The sequence below is a fragment of the Pleuronectes platessa genome, chromosome 5, assembly GCF_947347685.1.
Source record: "Pleuronectes platessa chromosome 5, fPlePla1.1, whole genome shotgun sequence".
Classification (NCBI taxonomy): Eukaryota; Metazoa; Chordata; class Actinopteri; order Pleuronectiformes; family Pleuronectidae; genus Pleuronectes; species Pleuronectes platessa.
The window spans coordinates 6112404-6125566 of record NC_070630.1 but is presented as its reverse complement, the minus strand read 5'-3'; the positions used below and the strand labels follow the sequence as shown (position 1 = coordinate 6125566).

The 13163-nt window shown below is 43.0% G+C and overlaps 1 protein-coding gene across 1 annotated transcript; it reads right to left on the bottom strand.

The window, feature by feature from the left end:
* Positions 1-5501: 5501 nt before the first annotated feature.
* LOC128439795 (protein sel-1 homolog 3) lies at positions 5502-13030 on the bottom strand. Its single transcript, XM_053422208.1, has 23 exons — positions 12833-13030; positions 12269-12746; positions 11559-11685; positions 11353-11474; positions 10697-10812; positions 10547-10608; positions 10339-10471; positions 10128-10260; positions 9890-10027; positions 9051-9256; positions 8705-8884; positions 8085-8204; positions 7862-8002; positions 7711-7773; positions 7443-7616; positions 7236-7363; positions 7061-7144; positions 6885-6975; positions 6708-6795; positions 6511-6620; positions 6289-6416; positions 6097-6199; positions 5502-5820 (listed from the first exon to the last, which is right to left on the bottom strand). The coding sequence occupies exons 1-23, from the start codon at positions 12887-12889 to the stop codon at positions 5725-5727; spliced, it is 3078 nt and encodes a 1025-aa protein (XP_053278183.1). The 5' UTR covers positions 12890-13030; the 3' UTR covers positions 5502-5724.
* Positions 13031-13163: the final 133 nt, after the last annotated feature.

The window sequence follows — 13163 nt, the reverse complement described above, 5'->3', positions numbered from 1 at the left end:
AGAGCCAGTGGTAAACTGGAGCTGAGGAAACTCACACTGCTCATTGAGTGTTCTTACAATTAGTAAATTTTCACACAATCTTACTTTTAACTGGCCACATGTATCTCTGACACTTAGTTAAGAGTTAAGGGATGTTTGCTCATTAAAAGGAAGTAACTTGTGGGGGAAGTTCTCGATACTCATTAAGAGACAGCCGCTGACGGAACATTTTCAAAATAGGAAAATGGAAAGTGTGAACTTATTCCTCTGAATGTCAGGTGATTGTTTGATTTTTGCGGCTCTGGTCTCCTCCTGGTTCCCAGTCCTCCCACACGATTCACCCTGGGATAGGCCACAGCTGAGGCCCATTAATCAGAGCTCATTTTATAAGTGCTGAGTACACTACTCCCAATTCCTGTGCATTAACCTTGTTGCTGCCCCTTACCACCCCTGAAAACTGGCAAGTGTGTGTGTGTGTGTGTGTGTGTGTGTGTGTGTGTGTGTGTGTGTGTGTGTGTGTGTGTGTGTGTGTGTGTATTTTGAGAACTTGTCACTTGTTAGTGTACCAATTCCTGCCATGCTATAAATAAAACAAGTCACAGGGAGGGATGGAAGCCAGTGGAGCGCTTTGACAGCAAAGGGCACAGTGGCCTTGTCTCTGTAAGATACGAGGATTAAATGTGGTCTACAAACTAAGAGCTTTCTAAACTGTAATAATGTACCTTAGCACATTATACACCCGATTTCAAATTTATGAAATGTTTATATTCAATTATCTCAATCTGTGTCAGACTGTTGTTGCTTCACTGGATATTCCTGTTTCACAAATCAGACACAGGACGTGGCTAAGAAGGTTATTTGGTCCAGTATTACCCACGTCTTATACTATGGATCTCCTGGTATTAAACCAGTTCAAACACCAGAGCGGTGAAATCGTCGTCCATCCCAAATCCCCACAGCCCACGGAGAAGTCTTCAGAGTTCATAGGTTGTTGGTTAAATTGTCCAAAACCAAAAATATATTCAATTTACAATGATCAACAATAATAAATATGCACATTCCTGACAATTGAGAGGCTGAGACCAGTTGTGTCACTGTGGCCAAGACCAACCATAATGGCCAAACACAGGGTCTTTGTCTCGCATCAGCACAAATAGAGGAGCGGTAGAAAACCTCTGAATCTTACCTTGACCTCGGGCGTCCAGCAGGAGACCGAAGAGGATCAGAAGGAGCCGGGAGCTGGAGGACGGCACTCCCACTGGGACAGCTCTGCTCCCCACAGTGCTCTGGCTCCTCGCAGGCATTGCACCATTGGACACTGGGGAGGAAAAAAGAGAATATATATTGAGGTATAAGCTATTAAGATACAGACAAGCATTTCACTTTTTACTTACACGTTCGCTGCAAAGACCCATTTAGAACATGACATGAAAAACATGCAAGACCTCAGAGTTCATGAGGCCAGACAGAAAAGATGCATCATCCAGTGGGTATTTAATTCACCAAATGATCAGCACTAAATATTAGTCTGTGGCCAAAGCACCACAGCCATTAGGAGAAATAAGAATTCACAGAACAACAATTTATTAGTGTCTAATGATTGTTGATATGCACAGCAAAAGAAAATGTATTCTGCTATTATATTTAATGTAATGTTATTTCACTGGCTGCCAGGGACAAAGGAGTTTCTTACATTTTTCTAAAATGACACAAAATGGACAACCTCTTCAGAAGAGCAACTACTAATAACAATACAAGTACTACAAGTAATACCTTTGGTTTCCGTTTCTTGGTTTTAATCAAAACAGTTTATTAGCAAAAAAATACTGTTGGGAGAAAACAACCCATGTAAATGTGGACAAAGCTCCATCTTCAGTTGTTGATAAATGACGCACACAGTGTGACAGAGTTCACTAAGTGCTATCATTCACCCTGACATTTCACAACAGGCTTTCAATCGACGGAGAGAATGAGAAGTGATACATTAATATATAATATACACTAATACTCACATCTCGACTTGAAGAATGAAATGAAGTGTAAACAAACTAACTTGCTGAACTTCAGAACACAAACCATTACATCTAATCCACAGTTTCACCAGCAGCACACTGGGTTAGGCCCTACACAATAATGGTAAATAAATAAGTAATAAAAGCTCAGGGCTTTTAACATATATGCAATGTAATTCTACTCATTCTACTCATACTATTTGCACTATTTCTAATAGAAAATAACAATTGCAAGTTTATGTCATCTGCACATCACAATATGTCCTTATAACAAATGGTTCTTCTACTTTATACTCTTACAATCATCATGTGGCACTGCACTTTAGTTACGTTTATATTTCTATAGAAACCCCACAGTGAAAAGTGTATATAACGTACATAATAACAACTGAATTTCCCCTGTGTGGATCAATAAAGTTGTATGTTATCTTATCTTAATGATATATGTTTCCTGGGAGTTGTTTTTTTTTTTTTTGCACAATGACAATAATCAGGAAAGTAGTGAACAGCATCATTTTTATTAACGGATCAAACAGGAAGTAAATTCTGCTCTTGAGTTCCATGACATCCTGTTGCCATTGTTTCATACCAAGAACAAGAATGGAGGGAACTTTCCAACAGCTTTCACTGTAAATGTTGAATTAATAATCACAGAACATTTATCATCATCATCTGATCATTAGATATTGTTTTTAATCATTTCAGATATGTGTGATACAAACACTGCCCACCACCGGAAGGTGGCGCTACACTCAACGAGCTCGTTTGCTAATCCTGAGCAGCAACAGGTTGAACCTTAGCTTTTTAAAGCAAACTTAACTTAAAGCAGCTTGTCAGTAACTCATATGTCGGTATCTTATACGTCAGTATCTCATATGTCAGTATCTCATCTGTCAGTATCTTATATGTCAGTATCTTACCTTGCAGTGTCCTGCTCCGACACGTACATACACGTGTTCATCCATCGCTACCGAGAGGAGACTGTTACAGAGTTTACCTTATAGAGCACGAAGAGGACAGTGCCCCCTACTGGTTATACTGAAGTATTTACTTACTAATGTCAGGTCACATGACCGTGTGGCTCCACTCATTGGCCAGTTACCTGCGTGATGCGGAAGTGAGTCTCACTTAGTATTTACCTGAGACTCTGTTTGTGACCTTATTATTGAATTATCACAATAAGGTAGTAAATTGAATATTATTCGTGTTGTCTTATTATGTTTTATTTATTCATGCTCAGTCTGGTTGTATATACTGTTATTGTACTGACTAACTGAAATCTGTATTAGCCGGTCTTTATTCCAAATAAAATTTAAAATAAACTCTTGCATGGAAACTCTATTTATATTATGTTATATTATATTATATTATATTATACAATGTAATCCATGACCTCAAGTCCCCAGCCCAGATGTTGGCATTGTGGTCTAATATCCTGTTCCAATGGCCCTTGTAAAATAGAAATACTACATAAAAAAAAACTAAAAATACTACATTTGGAAGTAGAACATATGTGTTGGTTCTGTGTGTCTTGTACATAGTGAACCAATAGTGGTAGAAGTTGAAAGAATGTACAGTTATTTTGTGGGTTCAGAGTTCACGAATTGGCACACTCGGTTCTGAGAAATTAATTTAGCATTTGTTGTCATTTCTTCTGCATCAAATTATTTTTGGATTACTGGCTGAGAAAGGATTTTTAGAAAAGGTCCAGAAGCATCAGTGTGATTCATTTTCATAAGTTTTATTGGCTCTGTAATATTTCTAATGTGTAGATTTTTGCAGTAGTTTTTCTGATCTCAATCTCTCATTGACCCGGTGACAGGAACAGAAAACTTGTATTTCAAAGTTCTCCGAAGTACCTCTTACCCAACGCAGCCCAAGGTTGTTGATTGTGGCTTAAGAGCTGTGGAGCTATTATGTCTTAGTTTTGTTCATTTTTCAGGGGGAAATTACAGAAGGAAAATAACCTTTGGCTTCATGGTTAATCAAAAACCTCCAAAATATGAAGATCTTTTGTTAGTCGTACACTCAAAAATGAACCAGAGTCATTCAGCAAATAAAAATGAATAGTGAAGAGGAAATACACTAGTCACAGAACATCTTTACCCATTAGTGCCCAATTTATGTGACACAACACTTACATGAGTCAGAACAGATCATATCTTAAGAGTTTCTAATCAACTTTTTTTTAAATGCTGTAAAAATTAAAGTGGGTTTGAGTGAAAGACAATTTAAAATACACCGCAAGTCTTCAGAGCTGCAGTGGAATGGCAGCAAATCATGAACAGCTTGTAAATAAGTGATGCCAATGTAAACTTTACACCCCTACCCCAGAACACACACACACACACACACAAAGTACCTGAACTTAGTCTGCACCTCCGTCTTGTGTTTCTCTCGTATATCCCATGAACCAGTCCGGCTCCCACTGCAGCCTGAGTGACTTTCTTCTCGTTGCCTCCGCTGCACGTTCACAACTGGCACAGCTCTCCTCCCTTTCCGTGGCCAAATGGCCCATCTGCAAAGACAGAGGGAGGGAGAAGAGGGGGGGAAAGGGGGGGGGGGGGGGGGGGGGAGGAGAGGAAATCCAATGGATGGAAATGAGAAGAAAAAGTGAAAAGGAGATAGATTGCTTTGATAATGCAGAGAGTCAGGAGCTGCACAGAGGGAAAAAATCTCAGAGTTCAACTAATTTGATTTCACATTCCCTCGGTGCTGCCGTTTCCTTTTCCCATTGATTTGTTCCCATTTCAGCTTTTGAGGTCGGAATCACAAACCTGGCAGCTGCGCACTTCAAATCACAACGTATGCAGGATGTTGTGCAGCGAGGACGATGCTAAACACAACAACACAAACAGGAGCTAAATAAAGTGATGGGAACACGGATCAAAGGGGGTCAGCGTGTTGGCCTCAGTGACACAATATGTTGATATGTGTCGGGCAATAAGTAACAAGATACTACAGAGGATTTGATATGTTTCAGGTAATTTAAGATAGAGTTTACTCTGCTTGGTTTGTCTATCAAAAATTAATATCAGAGTTTTTGTCTTCTAGAGTCCCAATGATACAGATGCAGTTTATAGGGAGTCAAATAAATCTGAGATTGATGTATTGATAGATAAGTAAAATGGGGTTAAACGCCTGTGATCATTCTCTGAACATTTGACTTTAACTATCGGATCAAAGAAAGTCAAAGTGTTGGCATCTCAAGTTGATGTTACTAGTTTTTGGATGAGGGATTTTTACACAGTGGGAGACCCAAATAACCAGGTTTAAGTTTATGAAAGACCCAAATATATATATATATTTTTTTTTTTAATTAAGGAGTCACTTTGGAACACTTTGTTCAGATGACCTGTTCCACTCTTGTTTGAGTGAGCAGGTGAACATTGGTGTCAGCTGTATATTCATTAGCTGACATTCTGTAAGTGATCCACAGACTGCCACCGGGTGAGGGAATCATTACACTCAGAGACACCAGGACGTCCAAGAACAACATCTGTGACCTACTGGCTCTTCATCAGGCTCTTTATTGTTCACTCACAACAATTTACAGTCCCTACTTTCTTTTAACAACACAAACACACATCAGACATTTTATAAAAACAAGCAGAATTCATTGAGATAATAATCACAGTTCCTCTTTGTGGTGTTCCCCCGGTTAACCTTCAGTATGTAAACTATAAATATTGCTGCGCTGTTGCTTTGACTTTGTTGTTAAAGGTGATGAGAGTCACGCCTCTTGCTGAGACAGGACACGTCTCCGGAACACACCGAGGGTGAGGACCAATATCGTTGGAGCTGCAACCACAGCAGCAGCAACGGAGAGCTGTGGGAGACAACATGACCACAATGTCAAATTAGTATTTTGGCCAGTGATGGGAAATTATTAAGTACCTTTAGGCCTATATCAGCTGTCAGTACTTTTACTTTTACTCAGGCAAAACTCTGAATGCAGGAACTAAGAGTATTTTTACATTAAAGCATGAATACTTGTGATTTTAACCCCACATCTCACCCCCAATACAGGTTTTTAATGACTTAACACATTTTCTAAATATCCACAGTGGCTATGAATGTACATTAAAAACATTATTACACTGACCTTAATAGCAGCACTATAATCCCTCTGAAACATTTGAAGATGAACATTGAAGAGGGCGAAACTGCAAGGCAAGTAGGAATCCGTGTCCTCCGAGTCTCTGCATCTATGGGAAGAAAATATCGTTTTATACTTTCAAAGATTCAAGTTAACAGCACTTTTCTCAAAGCAAGTGCACTCACCAATTCAACTCACCTTTTGTATAAAGCACTCAGGAGCAGACTGCGATCTGCCAGGTACAGCTCTGAAAGGCCCAGCTCAGTCAATACTGACAGCGGCAGCCTGTAGCCCTCCTCGGCAAGAAGGCCAAGGTTGTACCATCCCTGCAGAAGAACAGTAAGACGTTCACACACATGGCTTTACAAAATAAATAATACATATACACACTTCAGGAGCATTGATTGGGATGAAGCAGACCTGTGGCTCGTTCCTCAGTGCTGCCCGTTTGTACATCTCCGCCGCCGAAGACAAATCTTTGTGCCTGTCGAGCCGCCCGGCGTACAACAGGTCGCCCATCCTGATCAAAGCTGGAGAGACGCAGGTCAAATAAATCCCTGTAGGTTTGTGCATGAGGCTGCAAATGTGTACGATTCAATAGCTGCTGCAGGGTTTACCGTAATTGTCAGGATTTTGACTTTGGATTGTGAGGTTGTAATATCTCCACATGCACTGCGATGCAAAGGAAGGATCCAGGAAACGTCCCTATTGATGTACGGAGAGATAAAACAGTTTCTTTAGAGGGAATCAAACAATATTGAGGCCGCGACACTCGAGCTTAGATGATAACTCACTGCATTTTGTTCGCAGAGATAAGCCACGTTGAATTGTGCAGCCGCGTAGCCACACTCAGCAGCCATCATGTAGTGTAACAGTGAGATGAACCTGTTGGAAAGACTTAAATATTAATTTGCTGTGAATGCAAACACGTGGAGGATCACAGTACGGTGTGAAGAGAGAAATAATTTACATGTCGCCCCTGAGATACGAATCCAAGGCTTTCCTCAGGACACTGCCCAGGTGTCCGTTTTTCTCAGCTGCCCACTTCACCCACCTGCAGGAAGGTGGAAAAGACACTTCAGTCTTTAACAAAAGAAACATCAAAACATGTGAGGTGGGATAAGTAAAGAGGATGAGGAGCTAACAAGACGGCTTCTGCTGGACGTCTGCTGACGAAGCCCGGCAGCCCGGTGGTCCAGGTGTCTGCGAGGAGAAGGGCCCCCCGGATGTGCCCCCTCTCTGCAGACTTCAGATAGTACTTATACGCCATGAACTGTGGGAGAAACAATGCTTTGATCATTTTAAACTTTAATGTTTTGGTATATGAGGTTTGTGTTTACGGTTGGCCTCACCTCGTTAGCAGGTTTTCCCGGGTAAAGACCCTGAGAGTGCATGATACCCAGATTCAAAGCAGCGTCTGGACTCTTGAGGAGGTCGGCTTGTTCCCACAGCTGCACGGCTCGTGTGTAGTCGTGTTCAAACTGCTCGTGGTACCAGGCCAGGGCGTTGATCGCCGGGACAAAACCCTGTGGGACGAAGGGGCAAGTCATGAATGTTCTTTTTTGCAGGAGAAAGCAGAACCGATGAGAGTTGTGATTCTGATAATTAACCAAACAGAACCTTGTCCATTGCTTTCTTGAGGAACTTGACAGCTTTGGGAATGTCCTTCTCAACCCCGTGACCCTGCAGAGAAACATCCACACCAGCTAATGTCAGAGAAAACACAAACATAACACAACTGTCCGAAGGACCAGAGAGCTGTGAGTCTGACCTGCAGCAGGACGATGCCATAGTCATACAGTGCCTCCGGGTCCCCCCCCCGCACAGCTCCTCTTTCGTAGTGTCTCACAGCCTGCTGGATGTCCGGAGTCACTCCCTGCTGACCCCAGAACAGCATGCGGGCAAGGGATTGCTGCAAGAAAGGTGCTTGAAAAATTTTTGAAAAAAAGTTGCATGATGGAATAACCACTATTGTGTTTTCTGTCTCCGGGCACCTCGGCTTCAGACGCTCCCCTGCGTGCCTGCAGTTTCAGCCACTGGAAGATATGATGGTTTTCGTTGGTCTGGAGACTCAACATCTCATCGTTGTTCAAGTAAACAGCCTCAACAAACGTCTGAAAGAAAAAGAAAGAGCGAGAACTTGTAAATTCAAATTTAATTTCCTCTTGTTCCTGTCCCTCATAAAACAAACAGTCCAGAACTGTTGCTCTGAGCGTTGAATGAAAACTGTAATAACACCACACTTATCTTTCTTCTATCTTTTTTTATATGGAAAGCAAAAGTAAACTCATGTATGATAGAAATCTACAAACTATACAATAAGGGCAGCATTACCATATCACATATCAGCTCATATGCTGTAATAAACCCACAGGTACATAAAATGAAAAAAACTAATATCTGTGGATTAGGTGTATGAGCTTTTCCCCCTGGCCTCTGCAGTACAATTACAGGTGTACAAGTCTGAAACAACAGAATATACTCCAAAGAGCTATATTTCATTCATTGCAGTGCTTATTGTGCAAGTAAAGGTTAATTCTGACTGTTATTAATAAAGGAATATATTCGTATAACATATGCAAAAATCCGTCTTGTTATAAATGCACAAAAGGACCTGCTCTGGTGTGGATTTCAGATTATCTAAAGTCGTCTGCTTCGCGATGTTGGCATAATATGCATAGGCCAGGTCGGGGTCTGTGGGGGGGCCGTGGAGCCCCCGGTGGTGCCGGTGGCCGAGATGCAGCAGTGCTAATCGATCATCCCTCTGAGCGGCCAGCAGGGCGAGGAGCCAAGCCTGCACCAAAACACAAGACCACATTGAGAAAAACACACTGGACACTGTCACCACAGGCTTGTAACTACAGCTGATCCAGAGACACACACACAACACACACACACACACACACACACACACACACACACACACACACACACACACACACACACACACACACACACACCTTGGAGAGCTGCTTCTCGACGCCCAGGCCGCTGCTGTAGAGCACGGAGGCCATGCGCAGAGCTCTGTTATCAGCCAGGCAGCCGGCTTGGAGCAGCAGGGGCAGGATTGTGCTGACCACTGCTCTGCTGCTGGCTCGGCCCAGCTTCTGAAGGGATAAGGAGTAGAGCGCTCGGCCCACAGCTGCCGAGCTCACCCTCCTTCCTCCTGCGAGGCAGCGATCAGACAGATTTAAGTGGTTGCATGATAAACACCACAGAGGATAGGATCAGTGAACGATGAGCAGAGTATAACCCTGCACAAGTGGGTCAGTTAATACAAGATCAAGCTGTGGAGACAAACTCTGCTTTAATCCACAGATCTTATTTGAATATTTACAGGAGAATGCAGAGTTGCCAAAGAGTGAAAATGTGAATTAAATGATGACTAAAATTTTTTTCTATTTTAGCGGATTGACCTATTAATTTAGTGCAAACATCAAACAGCTTCCAGTTGGAGCTGGATCAAGCTGAGAGAGAATATTGAGAAGGTACAGTAATATTCTTAAAGCTACTTAAGGATAAATGATGCTTAAATGTTATATTTAGGTGATGAGAAAATACAAATGATTAAAAATGAAAAAATACACAATTGTCAAAGTTACAATGTTTGTATTTCAGTGTTGATGTTGATGCAGATTTATCATGTTGCTAATGGGATAACTAACTGCAGCTGTCAGATAAATGTGTTGCTGTGGCGTGTTTTGCACTCTGGTACTTAGGGTTAACCCTAACCCTAACCCTAACCCACATCTGGATATTTGGCAGTAACCACATTCATTTAGTGCAGTGACTCTCTCACCGTGTTTGAAAGCAAACAACTTGGACAGTTTTGCAGCTTGTCTCCTGCGAGGGACACGTCTCTCCCACGGCTCACACTGGGGATTCAGTGGCAGATTGTCCTTTATCAGCCACTTATGGAAAGCATCAAAACAGGCCTCTGCAAAAACCAGCACAGCACAGTCAGTCCCCTTTGTTTTTCATGCAGGGCTCAGCTGCAGATACTTGAGCACCATCTAGTGGATATATAAGTGCACTACCTGATTCCATCTGTTGGGCCTTCAGAGCATAGCCACGGATTTTCACGTTCACCTCGAAACGAAACTCCTCACACGTCTGCAGCCACCCTGTGAGATCCAGGTCCTGGAGAACATCTGGAACCACAGCACCCGTCTGCAGAGGAGAGAACTCATCAGACCCAGGAGCAGGGAACAGTGGGTCATACCTGTGGATGCGGCTGTGGAGCATTACCGGGCCGTGAGGTGGGAATCGGTTCCGGTAGTAAACCATCGGTCCGAAATACCCTTCCACACCTTTGACATGTTGCCCTCCTCCGATCACAAAGTATCCCTCGGTGTCATCCAGCCTGACATCATGACTCAGCCTGCAGGACACATGGGGAACATGTTTTATTCTTGTTTTTAACGAAGCTCAATCAGTACGTTCCCAGTCGACTCACACATGTTCTGCAGATCCAACCGTCCTCTGCTCCTTCTCCACGCAGACCATGGAGAGGATCACCTGACAGACAGGGACATCCCTTTGTTCTTAATCATTACTTTTATTTACACGCTGTATAATTATCATTGGTCAATTAAAGGCGACTCACTCTTCTACCCTGCAGCCTCACACTGATTCGGCACCACTCATGTAAAGGCACTTTGAAGTTAGAGAGGAAGGCAGAGGAGTCCTCGGACTCTCCGGTAATCTGCATGTGAAGCTGGCCTGCACAGAGGAGAGACGCGTGGTAAAGGGATGGTTCACCGGAAAATATACTTTTGGAGTCTCAGAGGTAAACAGGGCTGCAGCCGAGTGAAATAGAATCGGGACCAAAGCTTTAGATGTAAAAAAAAAACAAACAGAAAAAACACAACATGTCTCCATACTGCTCGTGTTGTGTCATCCAAGTTTCCGGAATCCCTGAAGTTAAAATTCGACTTGAAACAAGGTGGAATTTGACTTTTAAGTTATTTTAACTTTAAAGTCCTCTGTTATTCTCTGGAGCATTTTTAGGCTAACTACCTGGTGTAAATGACGCCATTTCAAGTCGGATTTGAATGTTGGGTCTTCTGGACACTGGGATGATCTGTTATTTTTAATAGGTCTTAAGCTTTGAAACTCCCCAAAACACCTCACCTCCATCGGCATAGTGGTGAGTAGAAAATGAGTGAATTTTCATTTTTCTGTGGACCATCCCTTTTAAGCAATATGGGCGTTTGCACAGTGAGAAGTTCTGAGAGGTGAGATGATAGAAAAAAGATGGACCTGAATGTGTGAGGAACAGCGAAGGAGAGATGTAGTTATCCTCAGAGTTTATGTGATGGAAGACGCTGCACAGCGCCCCCTGGCAGCGTCTGCTCACAAACATCCAGATGGAGAACGAACACCTGTAAGAAAAAGACATCAAAGAAAAGTTACTAAAGTCTGGACATTGACCATTGGACCATCAGCTGCTGGTGGGACCGTCTCACCAGGGGAAGAAGACGGCTTTGACCCGGAAATGTTCCAGGACCTCGCTGCCGTACGGCTCCAGAGTCTTGGTGATTCCAAAGTTTTCTCCGGTTGACGCAAAAATTGAGGACAGCAATGTCACCGTTTCTGCACAGACAGGAGAGAAGTTGATTAAACTTTGGAGAAACTACAGGTGAAGATGAATCATTCCATAGCTAGTTTCTAAAAAAACGGCAAATACGGTGTTTACGGTATATCATCTTTACGTATGTAGGCAAATCGGAAGCAAATATCGTGGGTTAAAGTTAACTAAAGTTGAACTCCATGAGAGACGAGCGTTTTAATCACATGCTCACACAGATTGGAAGTGAACCCTAGGTGAAGGTTCGACCTGTATTACCTTTGCTTATCTGTGACCGGGCCATTAATCTGCGTATTATCGATTACCTTCCATAATGACGTCATGTTTTCGCCCCAGTAGATCAGGGTTCATTCTCAGGAGGATTGTGCATTAAGGCTAAGGGCTTGTCATGTGCCAAGTGTATCTGTAGTACCCAGAAATTGTTTTGGCACTTTCTTGAAAATGGTGATGATTTTTGTTTTGTTTTGTTTCATGGATCTTGAAGAAGAAATGTATATATATATATATATTTGGTTTTTAAAGCTCCTCTAGAACTATTTATTATTCAAAATGCATTCATCAATTCAGCCTGAGTAGATTCCAGCTTACCTTCCTCTATGGGACATTGTTTATTTAAAAACAGGTACGTCGATTTCAGTATTTCTGAGCTCCAGGGGAAACAGAGCTGATGCCGTTTGAAGGGTCGTCTGAAATAGGCCTTCGGCTGCAGCATCGCAACATCCTGGGCTGCGTCCAACTCGTCCTCGGTGTCTTCAGATCCATCGTGTCTGAGCGAGGCTCGGAGGAAGCAGCTCAGCACCCACTGGGATTCTGTCACAGTCCCATCAGCTTGGTACACCAGCCAGTCGGGCAGGTTCAGCTCCACGCTCCTCGTTCTGGGGTCACCGGGGAAGCAACGCCACTGTCTGAGCAGGTGTGTGGTGGTGATGCCGGTGTCAAAGGAGACGATACAGTCCAGCTGCACGGTGCCAGGTTCATCACAGGAGTAGAGGATGTTCAGAGCGTGGTCCGGTACAGGCTCCTCTGGAGGATTCAGGAGAGACACCTCGTCTACAGCCCAGACGACCTTTGGACAGAAGTCACACATGCAGTCGCACCGACACTCCCACACAGCTGCTAATGGTGTTAGAAGAAGTGAAACCGGCTTCCTACCTGCACACCGAGGCAAAACAGATGACACACACACGAGCACAGCTTCAGGAAATCCATGGTCCACACAGAGACTTCATTAATCTCTCCATTAAAAGATTCTCAAGCTAAGGAGGAACAGGAACAGTCAGGAGCCGGACCTCATCCTGCTCCACCTCAGCTCGGCTGCAGCTTGGGTAAATATTTACCTGCTTATCGCTCCACCCAGTGTCTTCATACACAATACACATAGTTAGGCTCCACACCACAAGGTAAACTGACTTAACTCAGCTGATCCACACGTACATTTTATATTTCATGTTTATAATACATGCCATGGAGAAACAAGAAAGAG